The 22,458-nt window shown below is 36.2% G+C and overlaps 1 protein-coding gene across 3 annotated transcripts in view; it reads right to left on the bottom strand.

Annotated features, from left to right (window-relative positions):
- Nucleotides 1–22,458, bottom strand: part of SLC4A10 (solute carrier family 4 member 10) — a 347,596-nt gene that overhangs the window by 127,924 nt on the left and 197,214 nt on the right. For all 3 annotated transcript variants that reach the window (XM_055398322.1, XM_088842524.1, XM_088842532.1), the window contains exons 5-6: nucleotides 14,742–14,902; nucleotides 5,691–5,879 (exon numbers count right to left, since the gene is read on the bottom strand). In XM_055398322.1, coding sequence (XP_055254297.1) covers nucleotides 5,691–5,879; nucleotides 14,742–14,902 — 350 coding nt within the window. The remainder of the gene's footprint in view (nucleotides 1–5,690; nucleotides 5,880–14,741; nucleotides 14,903–22,458) is intronic.

The raw sequence follows: 22,458 nt of genomic DNA, 5'->3' as shown, positions 1-22,458 counted from the left end.
TAGTATGTCTGAAAATAATTATGTAACATAAGAAATAACAAATTTAAACACATCATCCTAGAAATATTTTTGCTGTTAAGACGTACTCTTGAGTTTCCAAAACTAAGTAGCAACAGCACAGTTTCTCAACAGACCAAACGAGTTGTGTCAACAATGTCATCTTGATTTTTTTTTGAGAAATGGAAAATACTTTTATTATATAATGTTTAATTGTATCATCTACGTGAGTTTTTAAATGTTTTTTTTCAAGTAATTCTAAGAATTATTATTCTAGCTTTTTTTTTTCCATCAAGGTAAAACATTATAAACGGATACTTTTTAAACTCTTGATATATCTTATGAGATAATAGTATTTAAAAAATAAGAAAGCACATAAATATGTAAACACATAAAACATTATATATCTGAAAATAAAAAAGTACAGCATTTGTAAAAGACGCAATTATAAAGCCATAATACTGATTTTAAAAGTCATAAAAAAAATCATTCACAATACAGACGTGTACATCACTTTAAGGGCTGAAATCTGTGCAGGCCTAAAGGGTCAAGTCATTTCATCTTTCCAAATCTAAATGTTCTCCAGAAACCTACAGTTTTGAAAGTAAGTCAGAGACCTTCTGCTCTGCAGTTCCTTTTAAGATCCTAAATAAAAGGTACAACTGGAAAGTGTTCAGAACGGGAGAGAGAAAAGATAAGTAGAGGAAAATAAGTGTTAGATTTATTAGTAAGGGAAACAGTGGAATGAAGACACCCTACCCCTAAGGAAACTAAGTCTAAGTTATTTTTTTAATGTAAAGGTTACCACAAGGGTAATAATATTTTAGAATAGATTTGTAATCCAGAGTCTCAAAAATACAATTGAATGTATGATCTAAATGATTACTACAAATACTGATATATCTTGCTTTCTAAATCATTAAATACAAAAGCCTTTGTTTTATTTTGGAAAGTCCTTCCAGTTTCAAGAAATTATTCAAATATTCTTTATATATTTGAGTACTTTCCACAATATTATTTTGAGTTCTAATGTTAAAGAAGATATGAGTTTTCTATTATATTTTTGCTGTTGTTTTGCCAGATAGAACTGTCACCTTTTATTGAAACATCAGAATCAGACATTTAATTCTCACAGTTTTGATGCTTAATGAAAAGTGAAAGTTAAACACAGCATGGTGGCATTAAAAATGCATAGCGAATCCATAACATCCTGTGTCTTAGCCCTTAAGAGAATGTGCAGTACACCAAGAAAAAAATTATACAAAAAAGTTAAGCTAGCATACTTGGAGATAAGATTGATAAATTATCACAAGTTACTAAAAAAGTTATGAACAAAATACAGCAGATGGGGAGAAAAGCAACAAAATCACTATCTTGTAAGTCTAAACTACAACTTGGGGAAGAATCCCACTTGATCTTCAGGTTGAAAATGTCTAAACGTTTAACCCTTGGGACTACTACCAAGGTAGCATGTTCAAGGAACAGGTCAACCAAGGAAGCAGAAACTTTATTCAATACGACTCTTTTATAGAGTTCCCTATATAAGCATCAGTTTGTTGCTGAGGGAGTATCAATTGTTTCACTTCTAAAAAGGTATTATATTATATAATATTTTATTTATATAATACTTTAAACAAGAGGGGGCTTGTTTCCATCCCTGTACTTGTCAGTAAAAATGTTTGTTGTTTTCAAGTTTCTAGGAAATCCTCACTCTATTTAATTCCTACACTATAGTTTTAATTTTTAAAAGTTTCTTTTTGCATAAAATAGTGAAGAGATTTTTTTAAATACTGAGAATATTATTTTTACCATTTTGGATGTATTGAAACCCTTTTGTATCTCTCTGTAGTATACTGCACAAAAAAAATGTAACCTCTATTACACATCTTGAAGCAGAATGTCAAATCTATATTTATAGCTATGAATTTTGATTTGCTTATTTACTTAGAGCTAATCAGTTTTTAGAGTTCATAAGTAGATTGAGAACCTTAGTAATAAAGGTCTTTCACCCTCTTTTTCACTTTTACTTTTCACCCTCTTTCACTTCTGGACAGGAGATTTATTGCTAAATTGGTGATGTCTATTCACATTTTCAGAACTCTTAACGCACATAATTATGCAAAGTATGTGAGGAAGCAAAACAGAGTCACAGGGAGGTGTTATAAGCTTAGGCTTAGAAAACCACTTCTGACAGTGTACTTTATGACAATACTTAATTGGGTTTATGAATTTTATTAGAAATGTTTCCAAGTTTTTATTACCCTAATATATGCCTCAAAAAGATCTTATGTGTTCAGATAAAGACTGATTATACAGATGGTGACAGAACCACTTCAGAACTATTCATATTCTAATTTTGTGAAAAGCTAAGCAATTGCCTGAATAAGACAAAAAGCAGGCTCTCAGAAAAACTTTGTATCTATATGTGAATTTTTTATTTAAAGCTATAATTCTATCACCTCTTCTTATGTTTCAGTTCAGTTCACTTCAGTCGCTCAGTCGTGTCCAACTCTTTGCGACCCCATGAACCACAGCATGCCAGGCCTCCCTGTCCATCACCAACTCCCGGAGTTCACTCAAACTCATGTCCATCAAGTCGGTGATGCCATCCAGCCATCTCATTCTCTGTCGTCCCCGTCTCCTCCCACCCCCAATCCCTCCCAGCATCAGACTCTTTTCCAGTGAGTCAACTTGTCGCATGAGGTGGCCAAAGTATTGGAGTTTCAGCTTTAGCATCAGTTTAATGAAGGTTTAAAGCTGTAACAATAAACTGTAGAAAATTCTGAAAGAGATGGGAATACCAGACCACCTGATCTGCCTCTTGAGAAACCTGTATGCAGGTCAGGAAGCAACAGTCAGAACTGTACATGGAACAACAGACTGGTTCCAAATAGGTAAAGGAGTACGTCAAGGCTGTATATTGTCACCTTGCTTATTTAACTTATATGCAGAGAACATCATGAGGAACGCTGGCCTGGAAGAAGCACAAGCTGGAATCAAGATTGCCGGGAGAAATATCAGTAACCTCAGATATGCAGATGACACCACCCTTATGGCAGAAAGTGAAGAGGAACTAAAAAGCCTCTTGATGAAAGTGAAAGAGGAGAGTGAAAAGGTTGGCTTGAAGCTCAACATTCAGAAAACAAAGATCATGGCATCTGGTCCCATCACTGCATGGGAAATAGATGGAAAAACAGTGGAAACACTGTCAGACTTTATATTTTTGGGCTCCAAAATCACTACAGATGCTGACTGCAGCCATGAAATTAAAAGACGCTTACTCCTTGGAAGGAAAGTTATGACCAACCTAGACAGTATATTAAAAAGCAGAGACATCACTTTGCCAACAAAGGTCCGTCTAGTTAAGGCTATGGTTTTTCCAGTGGTCATGTATGGATGTGAGAGTTGGACTGTGAAGAAAGCTGAGCGCCGAAGAATTGATGCTTTTGAACTGTGGTGCTACAGAAGACTCTTGTGAGTCCCTTGGACTGCGAGGAGATCCAACCAGTCCATTCTAAAGGAGATCAATCCTGAGTGTTCATTGGAAGGACTGATGCTAAAGCTGAAACTGCAATACTTTGGCCACCTCATGCGACGAGTTGACTCACTGGAAAAGACTCTAATGCTGGGAAGGATTGGGGGCGGGAGGAGACGGAGACGACTGAGAATGAGATGGCTGGATGGCATCACCGACTTGATGGACATGAGTTTGAGTGAACTCCGGGAGTTGGTGATGGACAGGGAGGCCTGGCGTGCTGTGATTCATGGGGTCGCAAAGAGTTGGACACGACTGAGCGACTGAACTGAACTGAACTCAACTGAAAGCTGTAACAAATAATGTGTCTAGGTCTATAAGATATTACAATAAATAATTCACCCAGTGAATTCAGTGCCCTTTCCCTCCAAGAGTATAGTGTAATAAAATCATTTTATAGTAAATATTATCCCCAGTGAAATCTGAGATACAAATTATGGCTAGCTCACAAGGTTCTTACATCTTTGAATAAATACATATTATCCTTACACACATACATTTTATTGTCTGATTTCCAGTAAAGTTAATGAAACAAAGATAGAAGTTAACTTTTATAAAATTTGCTTGTATTCAAAGAGATTTACATCATGATAAGTTTTTAATAAGGTCTTTAAAATCATCTAGATATAAGTCAATAGTCAAAATTAGCAAATATCTCAATCTGTTTTGTTTCTTAATCTGTTTTCTTAAAAAATATCAAGTAAATACTAGTATTGTGAGCATAATAAAAGCACTATATTTATAATAAGTTTCAAATTTAAAAACTTAATTTTCATTTTCATATATGACATATTTTAAAACAAATTGTGGTTTAGAATATGAATATATTTTAAATATATGATGTAATTCAAAGCAAGCTATAAATACTCATAATAGCCAGTGGGATTGATAAATATAATATGGTATATTCTATAAAGCAGTCATAATACTTTTATTGAACTTAATATGCACAACTATACAGTTTTCAACATAACAATGATTTACATTCAGTCATTAAAGGCTCTTTAAAAAAAATCAAATGAGTATTTTTCAAAAATTATTTTGCCATTTAGAACTGGTTCTGTGTTCTGAAACAATAGTACATCTAACCATCTTTATTGATTTATTAAAGTATTTCTTCTCTCTGTCTATATTTGATTTGGTAGTATGGAAATTACCAAAGTACCTATGTAAAGTAGAATCCGGAAAAACCTCATTTTCATGCATTTGTATTTAAGGCATCTTTGAAGTTTTTGAAAACAGGAGTGAAATTACATAGTCTATGCTGTCAATATACATGCTTCAGTCCATTTGTGGAAATCAGTCTCTTTAGTAAAACACCTGAAATTACTTTTCACTAATTTGTATTTTTTAAAACTGGGAACTTTTTCAGCTAGCAGCAGTATAATAAACTCATATCATCTGCATGATAACTTCATTTTCCTTCACAGGACTGATGGAAAGGATGACTGACAGATCTCTAAGCAACTTCCTTAGTGTAAAAGATGAAGGGTCAAATGGATACCAGGAGGGAACAAAATACACAGAAAGGATAAAACAGTCAGAAACATTGTTTTGGCTTCATGATTGCTAAGGAGTAAGTCATGAATGAGTACTAGGAAAAAAATGGTTGGCATCATCTATGTTGGTGTGCCAAGATGGTAAGTGTGGTGGGTCCACGGACACTAATGAAACAGTACTACAAAAAGCAATGAGCCTGTGAACTAGAAATCAGGCTTAATATATGCAGAGACACAAGTAAGGTACTAGCTGCTCTTTTCAATTGTGATCTCAAAAGGGATTCGTTGACCAGGAAAAACAGGAAGCCAATATTTTTCTCTCACCATCACTAAATGTTGATGATTATTCATTTTAACTAAAAGACATTAAGTCAAAGCACTGTTAAGCTATGCGACACTCATTAAGCTATGACACAAAGACTAGGATCTTATTTGGGATGCAACTGACAGTTTATGTTTGCTACATTGGAGTCTATAACCTCCTATCAGAAAAAAGTTTCCCTTGCATTCTTTCATGAGCCTTTCAGGAAACTTAAATTCTTTGTCAAAATTTCTACAATTTGATTTTCAATAGATCATTTTCAAGTAAGATATATTTTAAAGGACTTTGGTATTTCAGATAACTATAATAACAATGAGTACAATAAAGAAACATTTACCATTTTTATCCATGGAATTTGGTTCTGACTGTTTCTTGCCAATATCAGCAAAGGAACGAACAATGGGAATCCTATTGGTGAGTTTCTTCTGATTCTGGTGGTGGTGCTGTTTCATCAAAGCCTCATGGACCCGGTGGCGTACATCCTCATTGAGCTGACCTGAGCTCACTTGTTGATCAAGGACCATATCTGTCGAGTGAAGGCATAAAGAAGATATAAGCACAGATTTCCTGTGAAGTGACATTAGTGAACCCCTGAGTCCAAATATGCACACCCTAGATAATCTTAGAAACAGAAGTTTGTCTTTGTAGAAGTGTTACACAAGAAAGATGTGGTAACTTTTTCCTTATAAATCAAACATTTTAAAATGTATCAGATGGAGTTTTATTTTTCAAATATGAATAGCTGTATTGAGAACAAAATGCTTTATTGTCTCCATTATTTACACTGATGAGAGGGAATAGTAGTAGAGGTAATATAAATACAAATAGTACATCTAAAATTGGAAAATAGCCTCTACTTATATTTTAATATGATCTTCCTCTCCTTTTCTAGTAGAGAATAACTTCCATGTTTTTTCTTTAAGTGAACAAAAGTCCACCTGTAAAAATCTGATGCAAGGTGGCTTAGGCAACTATCTGTGTGTGTGTGCTCAGTCATGTACGACTCTTTGCAACCCCATGGACTGTTGACAGCCAGGCTCCTCTGTCCATGGAATTTTCCAGGCAAGAATACTGGAGTGGGTTGCCATTTCCTCCTCCAGGGGATCTTCCTGACCCAGGGATCGAACCCTGATTGGCGGGTGGATTCTTTATCACTGAGTCACCTGGGAAGTCAAGTAAACAACTCTTTCACATCAATCCTCTCAAATCTTCCTTGATAATGTGTTTATATTTAAGAAAAAAAACATTCTATATCCATAAAATAAAGAATAAAAGATGAGATTTTCAGAAGGCTATAGTTAGGCAGATTGATATTTATCATATTGTAAATATCAGAAATGCCTATAAAATAAGTAGATGAGTAAAGGCATTTTTAGGTTTCTTGGTAATACAAAGTTCACCTCACTAAACCTCAGTGTAATTAATCTGCTTTCCTATAAACAAATATTAACTCTGTTTGATTTTCTTATATAAAGCAGATTACAATGAATTGCCTTCTACTGCCCCATTGAGTATACTGAAGATTTGAAAACTAGCAGAATCCTCCTTCCAAACAATGTTTTCCTTCCATGTGAAAGGCAAATGACTGGGGAAACAGACTTGGGTCCTGTCTCACGTTCTAGCTGTGTGGCCTTGTAATGTTGAATAACTGCAATGCCCTATTTCTAAGCAGAGATAATAGTTATCTCATACCAGCACTGTTGCCAGGACATAAGGCATGATTGGAATATGGAGGGCCTCAGTGATTTCAAGGTACAAGATTTCTTTGCAATTTCCTTTAAGCAGGTTATGGGTTTGTGGTTTAAACTTCTGGATAGTTTTAATTCACTTATCTATATTTTCTATAGTATATCAAGCAGAGGCAAAGTTGGATTTATCAGTAACAGAAAATCCAAATCAAACTATCTAAAACAATAAATTTCATTGGCTCACATTAACTTGGATTCATTTCATGTTTTTCAGTGATTCTATGAGATTCCCCCTCCTCATGGTGAGGAGGGGTGAGCTTTAACCTCAAGCTGTTTTCCTTATTATCATAGGGTGGCTGCCAGCAGCAATAAAGAAATACACATCTTCTTTCATATCAGAGTTTCTTTGCTTATTTGTGATTTTCTCTTAAAAGAGAATTCCTTTTCCCCCTTCCTAGTGACAGTTCTAAGCTTGACTGACATAGTCCTGTCTATCTTTGCTGAGCCAATCACTGACTAAGAAGATGGGATCCCCACTTGCCTTAGGCTAATCAAGAACTTCCCTTACTCTGGAGTTATTTCCCTAATTCAGAGGTAGACAAACCTTTTATGTACTGGGTCAGATAATAAATATTTTAGCCTTTGCGAATCATACAATCTCTGTCACAACTATTCAACTCCATTTATATAGCATGAAAGTAGCCACAGAAAACATGTACAAACTACCATAACTATGTTTCAATAAAACATTTTTATGGACACTGAATTTGGATTTCACAAAATTTTCAAATTTCAAAATATTGATCTTTTTATTGCTTTTAATAATGTAAAATGTAATATTCCTTGTTAGCGCACATGCCTAACAAGATCAGTCAGTGGCCATATTTGCACATAGAGCATAATTTGCCAGCCTTTGCTCAATCACTTGGCTGTTTACAATGGAAAGAGGTAAATGAATGTCTGGGAATAAGCCATAAAATCCTCTATAATTACCTCCAAAGTCTCTTCTGAAAATGTATGATAATATATTTAAACTTATATCTCAATTTTTTGGAGACTAGTAGTTATAATACACTTGGATTAGTTTGAAGTAAAGGAAATGGTACATTGTCAACATAGATGACTTCACATTGCAACCCTGCCAAGAGTGAAAAACGTATATAAAACATGCATCATTGTTGTTGTTTTAGTCGCCAAGTCACGTCCAACTCTTGCAACCCCATGGACTGTAACCTGCCAGGATCCTCTGTCCATTTTCCAGGTAAGAATAGTATAGTGGGTTGACGTTTCCTTCCCCAGGGAATCTTCCCAAAATATGCATTATATACTTCATAATAGGAGTTGTAAAGTAGGTTATTCAGATACCATCACACAGCAGTTTTATCTGTAAGTCATGATATGTATCCCAAGTTCAATATTCTAATCAGAATAAAAATTAATCATATAATAAAACATGTACATGCTTATAAATTTTCATTCTTACCAAAGCACAGCTTTCCAGGCTTGAGCACTATGAAAAATAATAAGTCACTGGCTTAAAAGTTTTTCAGAGATAAGGTCTTTAAATGAAACAGTTGTATAAGAGAAAATAAATAGTAAAAAAAAAAACAAACTCATCTGCTCATTAGTCACACAGAAATAAATACATAGCAAACTCCTCTGAAGTAACTGCATCTAGCAATGCCTTAATGAACTGTAAAAGTTAATCTACTTGCTTAAAAACATAACTCATACTAAAGGTGGAATTTAAGTACCAAAGGGAGTGTGACTCACTAATCACTTACATTGTTCTCCTCATCACTATAATATACATTAGTATTAACCTTGAAAAGTAGGAAAGGATAATGGGTCATAATGGCTTTCGGCCCAGAGTCAAGACCGACATCTCCACAGGCTCTGATGCCTAAATAACACAGTCTAGCCTGCCAGAGTACAATGCCAGGATCTGATGGTAACAGAAGGAGCAGGAAGAAAAAGGATAAATCGATCAATCTTCTAGCAAGAAACAGACTCCAGAAAAATTAGTAGCATTTGTGTAAAAAGGCCTCAGAAAGTGAAAAAATACTTGTCGTCCTAATAAGGCAATTATGTCACCATGATTAGTCCATTTTGACCACTGAATGAAATCCTCTAGAGACCATGAGATTCTACAGACTCTATATAAATCTCTGCCTCTTTAAAGATGATCGTATAATTGCTTTGTCTTAATAATCTGTTGTCTTAAAAGATGCTTGAGGAGAAGTGGAGGATAGAGGCTTCTAAACTGTACATTTGGTGGACAGTACCAACAGCAGTATGTGTAATAAAAACGCAAACTACCATGGTGTTGGTGCTAAGTCGATTCAGTTGTGTCTGACTCTGCAATCCCATGGACTATAGCCTGCCAGGCTCCTCTGTCCATGGGATTCTCCAGGCAAGAATACTGGAATGGGTTGCCATGCCCTTCTTCAGGGGATGTAAACTACTATAAAAATACTTAATTTCCTGACCAAGAATGGTAACAGTATAGGCACTTAAAACATATATATGCCTATTCTCATACTCCCAAATCTGCAGAGTATATTCAGTGGAGCAAACTATGGATCTTCCTTGGACGAAAGATTTTAAACAACAAAAGTTGTTTTAATGAGCTGAGATCTATGATTTCTAATCTGTCCATGATACTAACTCTGGTTCAGTTTTAATATCTTACCTTCATTGACAGAATTAGGTTAAAATATAAATACCACAGAGGTAATATTTCCATTAGTAATCTTCATAGTGCTGAATTTAAAAGAGATTAACATAGATTACAAAATTACCTATGATTTATATGAATATAATTGAGAAGCATTTTTAATATAATTTATCTCTATATCAAAATAAATTGTGATAAGAAAACATATCTGGAGAATCTTGGATTTGAAAAGGTTAAGTAATATTTTGAAGGAATAAGTTTAAATTTATTCTCGGTTCCTTAAAACATTGGGAAATAGACATTTTAAAATTAACTTTATCCAGAAGAAAATCCTACTTTAATTACACCAGAAATTCTTGACAGAACTGCCAGATACAAATGGGATTTTCTCCTACTAAGTCTACAAAAATCTCTTTAAGGAATTATTTAAGAGTCTATTAAAAACATATCAGAACATTGATATAAAAATCCTTGACCATTCTAAAACAATATCTGGGCCACACTCCTCTACTAGGAAATGTCTAGAAAACATTAAGCTGTAGAGTCTGTGCATTTACAAAGTACTAGGGCTTAGAGCTCTTGAAGATAATTATATCTAGCTCTTGCAAGACAGAAACTAGTGACTAATACGTTAGTAAATGCCTAATGTATAGAAAAATATAATAAATAAGAGGTGAAGAAAAACTTCCAAATCTTAAAGTTAACCATAATCACTATGGTCCCAAATTATCATGAAATAGAATAAAACAAAATTTATGATTATAGGTTAATAAGAAGAAGCTATTTCCCATTTCCTGCAGGTGTCACCTATAATAGATCACTGCTAATCTGTTTCCTTCCTACCTCACAAGGTGTCTGTGACAATAAAATATAGTAATGAATGTGAAAATTCAAAGTTAGAAGTCTTCAAAATATAAAGCATATTTACTACACACTCAATAATACAGCTAAATTGTCACAAAGTAAAAATAGCAGTAAATAAACAACAAGAAAATAATTACAAGCTATCAGGAGAAAATGTTTTAATGAGATTTTATTGAGGACAGAAATAAATACATTTGGATTAAATAAGCCAAATTAAAATTACTCAAAGAGAGAGAATCTCTTCTCATTAATGACTGAAAAGGAACCTAAGGTAATAATCATCTACACAAGTATTTGTAATCATATTTTTCTACATAGTATTAGCTCTAAACTACTGACCTTTTCTGAATGACAATTTAAAGACTGTTGTACATTGAAAATGAGACATTAAAAAAGTTAGTCTACTTTAGAGCCAGAAAGATACAGACTAATTAGAAGAGAATAAAGAATACTAAAAAGCTATTAATATTTGGGGTACAGAGACTTCCACTGAACTACTTTCATTTGTAAGAATAGACTTAGAAAACGTTATCTGCTTTAAAAAACTAGATTCAACACAGCTAATGACCTTTACATATTCTACACAGCTGAGCTTGGGGAAGAGGGCAGTTTTAGGGAAATGAAACATAAATTTAGACAACAAAACCAAGCTAAGATGATAAGTGTTTTAGTCAAACTATAACAGGATATTCTCTGGTGAAAATAAATTCCTAAAGAAGCCATTCGAAATTACATGTTTTAAGAAATTTAAAGCCTGGTAAAACTACGAGGACTACTTTCTGAGGCTAATTTTGCCATGCTGAGGAATTTGACAGCGTCATTAAAAAGAACCAATATAAAACTCACTTGAATTAATCCATTTTCAAAGGTAATGCCATCACTGACTAAGTAGCAGAAATAAACTCCTTATTTTCACAAGACCTTTAACCTCTGAGTCTCTTCATTTATGAAGGATAACAATAATATTATACTCAGTTTCAAGTCTGTTCTGAGAATCAAAAAGATAGCTGTAGAATTATTAAAAAGGCTTCCTAAATGGCGAAGTACTAGGGAAAGCCTTGCCATTTCATTTTTAATTAAAACATAAAATTTTTATTGGTATCAGCAATACTCCATAATGTAAAGCTAGAAAATTGAGTTGGAGGGCTACTATACCAACATTCTCAGGAAGTTTGATAATTTCCACCTTGTTGTTATAGTTGCTAGGTCATCCAACTCTTTGCAACCCCACAGACTGTAAGTCTTGGTTAATGCGACCTGTTACTGTATCCTGTGTTCTTCCAAAAATTATGCTGTGTATACTTTATACATTTAGGCTCTAGTTCTGTATTTTAAAATGGAACTTCTTTCTAAGTGTTGTATGACTGAGGGGAAGGAAGCTTATCTTCCCTGTGTGTGTGTGTTTTGTTTGTGATTTAACAAATAAAATATCTCTCCATGCTTACTTTTTTCCCCACATATTGTAATGTATGTATGCCTACCAGCACCAACAACCAAATAAATAATTTTAGAGGAATTAAGGACATCCATTTCAAGCCATCTCTTTCTTCAGACAGTAGTTTAATGTCATAGAAAGACCATGGAGCTTAAAGTCAGAGGACCTTAAATGGAACTTGAACGGTGAACGTTTCAGAATTTCTATTTTCTTATTGAAATATGGGAATAACACTTTATAAGGCTATTTGAAGATTAAATTAGATACATTATTTTTCTAATACAATATTTTCTCATGTGATCAAAAAACCGAGTGTTTTGGGTTTTTTTTCCCATCCCTACAATATAATTAAGACACTGACATCTCTCTGAAGTCTTTCTATTCTACAAATAAATTCCACGTGGAACTGCTTTTATTTTTTTCCTAACTAGAAATCTTTTTAAAACTGCTTGAGTCTTAGCTGTGTTTCTATTTTGAAAAAACCTTCATTAACCATTTTATTTATACCCTTTCAAAACTCACTTCTGTGGGGGTTTCTTTTGTATTATTTTGTTTTTACTAAAATGTGCTTGTCTTCCAGATCAAAAGATATAGGAGTTGTTTTCTTTTATTTCCAGAGTAACAGCAAGAAGCTTCCTAAATATAACTGCTTGTGTGGTAACAGGCTTCTAGTACAAATCATTCATCCCAGAGGCAAGTCAGTTTTCAGTTACAAACTAATCTCAACTATATCACTTGGCTTCCTCTGGAATTCAAGACTTTTAATTCAATTTAAAATAAATGGAATATAAAAACAAAAGTAAACAATTGGGACCTGACAACTTAAAAGCTTTTGCACAGCAAAGGAAATTATAAGCAAGGTGAAAAGACAACCCTCAGAATGGGAGAAATAGCAAATGAAACAACTGACAAAGGATTAACTTCCAAAACATATAAGCAGCTCATACAACTCAATCCTAGGAAAACAAACAACTGAACCAAAAAGTGGGAAAAAGACCTAAACAGACATTTCTCCAAAGAAGACATACAGATGACTAACAAACACATGAAAAGATGCTCAACATTGCTCATTATTAAGAGAAATGCAAATCAAAATCACAATGAGATTATCACCTCACACCAGTCAGAATGGCCACCATCAAAAAGTCTACAAACAATAAATGCTGGAGAGGGTGTGGAGAAAAGGGAACGGTCTTGCACTGTCAGTGGGAATGTAAACTGATACAACCACTATGGAAGATGGTATGGAAATTCCTTAAAAAAACTAGGAATAAAACCACCATATGACACAGCAATCCCACTCCTAGGCATATACCCTGAAGAAACCAGGGTTGAAAAATATACATGTATCCCATTGTTCATTGCAGCACTATTTACAATAGCTAGAACAGGGAAGCAACCCAGATGCCCATCAACAGATGAATGGATAAAGAAGTTGTGGTATATATACACAATGGACTATTACTCAGCCATAAAAAGGAATGCATTTGAGTCAGTTCTGATGAGGTAGATGAACCTAGAACCTATTATACAGAATGAAGTGAGTCAGGAAAGGAAAAATAAATATCATATTCTAATGCACATATACGGAATCTAGCAAAATGTTTCTGAAGAATTTATTTACAGGGCAGCAATGGATAAACAGACATAGAGAATAGACTTATGGACATGGGGAGAGGGGAGGAGAGGATGAGATGTATGGAAAGAGTAATATGGAAACTTACATTACCATATGTAAAATAGATAGCCAACGGGAATTTGCTGTATGGCTTAGGAAACTCAAGCCAAATATACATACAGGGGCTCTGTATCAACCTAGACGGGTGGGATAAGAAGGGAGATGGGAGGGAGGTTCAAAAAGGAGGGGATATATGTATACCTATGGCTGATTCATGTTGAGGTTTGACAGAAAACAACAAAATTCTGTAAAGCAATTATCCTTCAATAAAAAATTAAATTAAAAAAATGGCTGGGGCATCCCTAGTGGTCCAGTGGTTAAGAATCTGCCTGCCAGTGTAGGAGACACAGGTTCCATCCCTGGTCTGGAAAGATCCCATATATTTGGGGCAACTATTTGGTGTCCCACAATTACTAAACCTGTGCTCCAGAGCTGGAGAGTCACAATCAGGGAGCCCACGTGCTGCAACTACTGAAGCCTGCACACTTAGAGCCCGGTGTTCCAGAACAAGAGAAGCCACCACAATAAGAAGCCTGTGCACCACACCAGAGGAAGCCAGTGCACAGCAACGAAGACCCAGCACAGGTATAAACAAATAAATAATTTAAAATAATGGCCACACCTTTCTGCTCTATTCCAAACTAATATTTTTCCTATTTATTGAAATTTTTTCATTTGGTTATTTCATGTATCTGAATATTGAAAAAAAATCAATCTCTAGCTTTATGGATTTTTCTTTCTATTTTCTCACGGCAGCCTAATTACATACTATGTTGAAAAACGAAAACAGCATAGTCTAGATAGGAGCCAAGATATATAGGTTCTTGTTCTACTTGCCACTAGAAGTTAGACCATTTATTTTTGAGATTCAACTTCTTTTATCTTAAATGAGGTGGTAAAACAAAGTTATTTTTAAGGTCTCATACAATGATATGAGAATTAATTTCCTAAAAATTATACATATACAGAATTATAAGAAAAAATGAGTAAAAAAAAATCAGCTGCACCATAAGGATGAAATAGACTAAGGAGAATAAAAGATATACCTGCAATTTCTTCTAAAGTATTGGCATGCATGTCCAGCAACACAGTTCCATTCAGAATACAACTTCTTAACTCAAATAAGCTGTGCAGTGAAAGAGTAGCCACATAAGGCTTACTCCACCTTTCCCCACCATCTTCCACATCTTCTTCAAACTTCAACCACCTATACAAATAAATAATATTATCAGCACATTGAGTGTTACACTGTAGATAAATGAATCTTTATCTCAGTAATAAAAGAAACATAAAGATATTGACATTATTTCTTGGTTTCAAGGGTTTTAGAAGTAAAAGCCAACCCAAGACACCAGGTTTATTTCATTTTAATTCCATTTAACAAACATTATATCTGTCATTGAAAGATATATTGAAAACAAAGAAAAACTTTAAGTTATTTTTATTAATTTTCTGGCACAGGAGCGGCTAGCAGCGTTGGACGGCACAGGAGCAGCCAGCGGCAGTTGGGCGGCGTGAGGACATACCCCACGTCCAAGGCAAGGAGCAGCGGCTTCTCTTTGCTGGAGCAGCCGTGAAGGGATACCCCACGTCCAACGTAAGAGAAACCCAAGTAAGCCGGTAGGCACTGAGAGAGGGCATCAGAGGGCAGACTGAAACCACAATCACAAAAAACTAGTCAAAGTGATCACATGGACCACAGCCTTGTCTAACTCAATGAAACTAGGTCATGCCATATGGGCCTGACAGAATGCAGTCCATTGGAGAAGGGAATGGCAAACCACTTCAGTATTCTTGCCTTGAGAACCCAATGAACAGTATGAAAAGGCAAAAAGATAGGACACTGAAAGATGAACTCCCCGGGTCGGTAGGTGCCCAATATGATACTGGAGATCAGTGGAGAAATAACTTCAGGAAGAATGAAGGGATGGTGCCAAAGAAAAAACAACACCTGGTTGTGCATGTGACTGGTGATAGAAGCAAGGTCCAATGCTGTAAACAGCAATATTGCATAGAAGCATGAAATGTTAGGTCCAAGAATCCAAGGCAAACTGGAAGTGCTTAAAAAGGAGATGGCAAGAGTCGACATTCTAGGAATCAGTGAACTAAAATGGACTGGAATGGGTGAATTTAACTCAGATGATCATTTTATCTACTAAGCCATGAGTTTGGGTAAACTCTGAGAGTTGGTGATGGACAGGGAGGCCTGGCGTGCTGTGATTCATGTGATCACAAAGAGTTGGACATGACTGAGCAACTGAACAGAACTGAACTGAACTGTGGGAAGGAATCCCTTAGAAGAAATTGAGTAGCCATCAGAGTCAACAAAAGAGTCCAAAATGCAGTACTTGGAGGCAATCTCAAAAACGACAGAATGATCTCTGTTCATTTCCAAGGAAACCATTCAACATCACGGTAATCCAAGTCTATGCCCTGACCAGTAATGCAGAAGTTGAAGTTGAATGGTTCTATGAATACCTATAAAACCTTTTAGAACCAACGCCCCAAAAAGATGTCCTTTTCATTAAAGGGGACTGGAATGCAAAAATAGGAAGTCAAGAAACACCTGGAGTAACAGGCAAATTTGGCATTGGAGTACAGAACGAAGCAGGGAAAAGGCTAATAGAGTTTTGCCAAGAGAACACACTGGTCATAGCAAACACCATCTTCCAACAACACAAGAGAAGACTCTACACATAGACATCACCAGATGGTCGACACTGAAATCATTCATTATATTCTTTGAAGCCAAAGATGGAGAAGCTCTATACAGTCAACAAAAACAAGACCAGGAGTCGACTGTGGCTCAAATGATGAACTCTTTATTGCCAAATTCAGACTGAAATTGAAGAAAGTGGAGAAAACTACAAAAACATTCAGGTATGAACTAAATCAAATCACTTATGATTATACAGTGGAAGTAACAAATAGATTTAAGGGACTAGATCTGATAGAGTGCCTGATGAAATAGGAACAGAGGTTCGTGACACTGCACAGGAGACAAGGATCAAGACCATCCGCAGGGGAAAAAAATGCAAAAAAGCAAAATGGCTGTCTGAGGAGGCCTTACAAATAGCTGTGGAAAGAAGAGAAGCAAAAAGTAAAGGAGGAAAGGAAAGATATACCCATTTTAATGCAGAGTTCCCAAGAATAGCAAGGAGAGAAGTGATCAATGCAAAGAAATAGAGGAAAACAACAGAATGGGAAAGACTGGAGATCTCTTCAAGAAAATGAGATACCAAGGGAATATTTCATGCAAAATGGGCTCAATAGAGGACAGAAATGGTATGGACCTAACAGAAGCAGAAGATATTAAGAAGAGGTGGCAAGAATACACAGAAGAACTGTACAAAAAAGATCTTCATGATCCAGATAACCACAATGGTGTGATCACTCACCTAGAGCCAGACATCCTGGAATGTGAAGTCAAGTGGGCCTTACGAAGAATCACTATGAATAAAGCTAGTGGAGGAGATGGAATTCCAGTTGAGCTATTTCAAATCCTGAAAGATGATGCTGTGAAAGTGCTGCACTCAATATACCAGCAAATCTGGAAAACTCAGCAGTGTCCACAGCACTGGAAAAGGTCAGTTTTCATTCCAATCCCAAAGAAAGGCAATACCAAAGAATGTTCAGACTACCACACTATTGCACTCATCTCACAAACTAGGAAAGTAATGCTCAAAATTCTCCAAGCAAGGCTTCACCAATACGTGAACCATGAACTTCCAGATGTTCAAGCTGGTTGTAGAAAAGGCAGAGGAACCAGAGATCAATTTGCCAACATCCACTGGATCATGGAAAAAGCAAGAGAGTTCCAGAAAAACATCTATTTCTGCTTTCTTGACTATGCCAAAGCCTTTGACTGTGTGGATCACAATAAACTGTGGAAAATTCTGAAAGAGATGGGAATACCAGACCACCTGACCTGCCTCTTGAGAAACCTGCATGCAGATCAGGAAGCAACAGTTAGAACTGGACATGGAACAACAGACTGCTTCCAAATAGGAAAAGGAGTACGTCATGGCTGTATATTGTCATCCTGCTTATTTAAATTATATGCAGAGTACATCATGAGGAACGCTGGGCTAGAGGAATTACAAGTTGGAATCAAGATTGATAGGAGATATATCAATAACCTCAGATAAGCAGATACACCACCATTATGGCAGAAAGTGAAGAAGAACTGAAGAGCCTCTTGATGAAAGTGAAAGAGGAGAGTGAAAAGGTTGGCTTGAAGCTCAACATTCAGAAAACTAAGATCATGGCATCTGGTCACATCACTCCATGGCAAATAGATGGGAAACAATGGAAACAGTGATAGACTTTCTTTTGGGGGGCTCCAAAATCACTGGAGATGCTGATTGCAGGCATGAAATTAAAAGATGCTTACTCCTTGGAAGGAAAGTTATGACCAACCTACACAGCATATTAAAAAGCAGAGATATTCAGTTCAGTTCAGTCACTCAGTCGTGTCCGACTCTTTGCAACCCCATGAATCACAGCACGCCAGGCCTCCCTGTCCATCACCAACTCCCGGAATTCACTCAAACTCGAGTCGGTGATACCATCCAGCCATCTCATTCTCTGTCGTCCCCTTCTCCTCCCGCCCCCAATCCCTCCCAGCATCAGAGTCTTTTCCAGTGAGTCAACTCGTCGCATGAGGTGGCCAAAATATTGGAGTTTCAGCTTTAGCATTAGTTTTTCCAATGAACACCCAGGAGTGATCTCCTTTAGAATGGACTGGTTGGATCTCCTTGCAGTCCAAGGGACCCTCAAGTCTTCTCCAGCACCATACTTCAAAAGCATCAATTCTTCGGCAATCAGCTTTCTTCACAGTCCAACTCTCACATCCATATATGACCACTGGAAAAACCATAGCCTTGACTAGACGGACCTTGGTTGGCAAAGTAATGTCTCTGCTTTTTAATATACTATCTACGTTGGTCATAACTTTCCTTCCAAGGAGTAAGCGTCTTTTAATTTCACGGCTGCAATCAGCATCCGCAGTGATTTTGGAGCCCAAAAAAACAAAGCCTGACACTGTTTCCACTGTTTCCCCATCTATTTCCCATGAAGTGATGGGACCAGATGCCATGATCTTTGTTTTCTGAATGTTGAGCTTCAAGCCAACCTTTTCACTCTCCTCTTTCACTTTCATCAAGAGGCTTTTGAGTTCCTCTTCACTTTCTGCCATAAAGGTGGTGTCATCTGCATATCTGAGGTTATTGATATTTCTCCCAGCAATCTTGATTCCAGCTTGTGCTTCTTCCAGCCCAGCGTTCCTCATGATGTACTCTGCATATAAGTTAAATAAGCAGGGTGACAATATACAATCTTGACGTACTCCTTTTCCTATTTGGAAACAGTCTGTTGTTTCATGTCCAGTTCTAACTGTTGTTTCCTGACCTGCATACAGGTTTCTCAAGAGGCAGGTGAGGTGGTCTGGGATTCCCATCTCTTTCAGAATTTTCCACAGTTTATTGTGATCCACACAGTCAAAGGCTTTGGCATAGTCAATGAAGCAGAAATAGATGTTTTTCTGGAACACTCTTGCTTTCTTCATAATCCAGCGGATGTTGGCAATTTGAAGCCTGGTGACTCTGAAGCAGAGACATTACTTTGCCAACAAAGGTCTGTCTAGTCATGGCTATGGTTTTTCCAGTAGTCATGTATGGATGTGAGAGTTGGACTCTAAAGAAAGCTGAGTACCAAAGAATTGATGCTTTTGAACTGTGGTTTTGGAAAAGACTCTTGAGAGTCCCTTGTACTGCAAGGAGCTCCAACCAGTCCATCCTAAAGGAGTTCAGTCCTGGTTGTTTACTGGAAGGTCTGATGTTGAAGCTGAAACTCCAATCCTTTGGCCACCTGTTGAGAAGAGCTAACTCATTTGAAAAGACCCTGATGTTGGGAAAGATTGAGGGCAGGAGGAGAAGGGGATGACAGTGGATGAGGTGATTGGATGGCTCAGCGACTCAATGGACATGAGTTTGGATGAACTCTGGGATTTGGCGATGGACAGGGAGGCCTGGTGTGTTGCGGTTCATGAGGTCACAAAGTGCCGGACCGACTGAGCGACTGAACTGAACTGAACAATATTTTAATATAAGTGTTTAATTAGACTTCCCTGGTGGCTCAGTGGTAAAGAATTTGCCTGCCAGTACAAGAGACATGGGTTTGATCCCTGAATTGGGAAGATCTCCAGAAGAAAATGGCAATCCACTCCAGTATACTCGCCTGGGAAATATCACAGAGGAGCCTGGCTGAGTCCATGGTGTGGCGAGAGTCAGACAGTACTTAGCAAGTAAACAACAACAAACGTTTAATCAGTGGTCACAGGGAATCTGTAGTGGAACTAATAAAGAGTATACTTCATTGAATGATAATAAATTACAAAAGGAAATGAAAGAATAGTCATTTTTATTTAGTGGAAGGTCTAAAAACAATATATGAATCTTTTGAAAATTTTTCCCTTTGAGTTTTAGAGAAACTAGTATAATTTGGGGATCATTCTGCAGGAAAAAATACTTATTAGGCCTTCTTGAATAAAATCTTGTGATTGCAGTCACTTCTAGGGACTAAATCTATGAGAACTGAGCTCACATTGCATTACCTAAGTGTTCCTGCCAGGGCTAAGAATAGAAGACTCTTGATATCACAATGCCAAATGGGAAACCATTGCCTTCTTGGAGTGAAATGAACAGTAATATCTGAGATTTTTTCTAACTAAGATAAAAGAAGGAATAAAGAGAAATTGATGATTTTACTGCTTGGCAGTCATACTAAATATCTTATTCTTTTAAGGACTTCCTTTTTAATCTCAGTAGATGACCAATTTAATTCCACCATTTCTAGTGAACCCCCACCTAAATGCCTCTCCTTTCTTCACTCCGTACCATTTTCCTCATTTTTTCCCTCTCCTTGTCACTTTTGCCCTAACTTCCTCTTGCCATGCAATATCACTCAAACTTCCTCTCTATATCATATTATATTACTGTTTTACATTAAAATATTATACAATCAAACACTCCAACTCCAACAGAGGACAAGTATGTTGTCTAGTAAAGAATCAGTATGCTAAGTCACTTCAGTCGTGTCCGACTCTGTGCAACCCCATAGACGGAAGCCCACCAGGCTCCCCCGTCCCTGGGATTCTCCAGGCAAGAACACTGGAGTGGGTTGCCATTTCCTTCTCCATAAAGAATCAGTATATTGGCCAGCTAAAAAAGCTAACCAAAAGGCTAGTCAGAAAGATTAATGTGCAGAGTTCCAAGAAAGATAAAGAAACTTTGGATCTGTTCTTAGTGTTCAAGGACCAAAATGTCAGGAAGTAAAAAGGAAACTAATAGGGAAAATGGCTATGTCTGCCACAAGTTTAGAGAGGGGAGTATACCTACACCCATCGTGAGCTTATAGAATGTTTGAAGGTTGAAAAAACTTATACAAATCACTGACAGCATCTCTTCAAATGGTAGCAATATTATAGCAATATTATATATACATCTATATACAACATATATATGTATGTTTGCCTACACCGTTCAGAATATTTTCATATTAGTGAATCTTAACAATTTTTACCCCTTTTGGGGTCATTATGCATCAGAGACCATGTGATAGTCATTAACACGGCTCATCACCTATAGCTTAGCAACCGAACAACAACAAAAGATTCAATAACTGCCACCATAATCAAAATATATATATGTTCCATCATCGCAAATGAGCTTCCTTTATATTCTCAGTCTTCACCCTGCTTCTGTCCCCTAGTAATCATTAATCTTTTCTTCACCACTATAATTTTGTCATTTTGAGGACATTAGGTAAATGTAATCATACAGTTTGCAACGTTTGGAGACAGACATCTTTCACTAAAGCACAATGTCTTTGAGATCTGTCCAAGCTGTTGCATATATCAGTAGATTGTTCCTTTTTATTGGTGAAAAGTTTTCCACTGTATGGATGTATCAGTTTATTTAACCACTCACCCACTGAAGGATATCTGAGTTGTTTACAGGTTTTTGCTATTACAAATGAAGCTGCTATAAACATTCATGTAGAGGTTTTTGTGTGAATGTGTTTTCATCTATCTAGGTAAATGCCCAAGACTGTGATTGCTGAGTCCTGTTTACTAATACATGCTTAGTTTTATAAGAAACTGTCAAAAACTATTTTCTAGAGTAGTGCTACCATTTTACATTTGTGCCAGCAGTAGCTGAGAGATCCAGTCTCTTGAATCCTCATCAGCATTTGCTATTATGACTATAGTTTAGTTATTCTATTAGGTGTGCAGTGGTATCTCACAGTGGCTTTAACTTACAGTTCCCTAAGATTTTGAACACTGTTTACATCTTTATTTACGATGTGTATCTCTTCTCTGAAAGGTCTTTTTTGTTTGCTTGTTTTTGCACGTTTTCCTAATTGATTTGTTTTTATACTGTTGAACTTTGAAAGCTCTTTACATATTCTAGATATAATATTTTTGTCAAATACGTGGTTTGCAAATATTTTCTCCCTGTCAGTAGTTTGTCTTCATCCTCTGACAGGCTTTTTCTCACAGCAAAAAGTTTTTAATTCTGATGAAGTCCAATTTTAAAATATTTTCTTTTAGTTAAAAGATTGTGCTTTCAGTATCATGTCTAAAAACTCATCTTCTAGCCCTTGGTCCTTAAGATTTTCTAATACATTTTCCCTAACTTTTGTATAGCTTTATGTTTTACACTTAGATTTACGATTTATTTTGAATTAATATTGTGTATACTG

The sequence above is a fragment of the Moschus berezovskii genome, chromosome 2 (assembly GCF_049115385.1).
Source record: "Moschus berezovskii isolate FMDL1 chromosome 2, NW_MosBer_1.0, whole genome shotgun sequence".
Taxonomy (NCBI): Eukaryota; Metazoa; Chordata; class Mammalia; order Artiodactyla; family Moschidae; genus Moschus; species Moschus berezovskii.
This window is presented reverse-complemented; position numbering and strand designations above follow the sequence as displayed.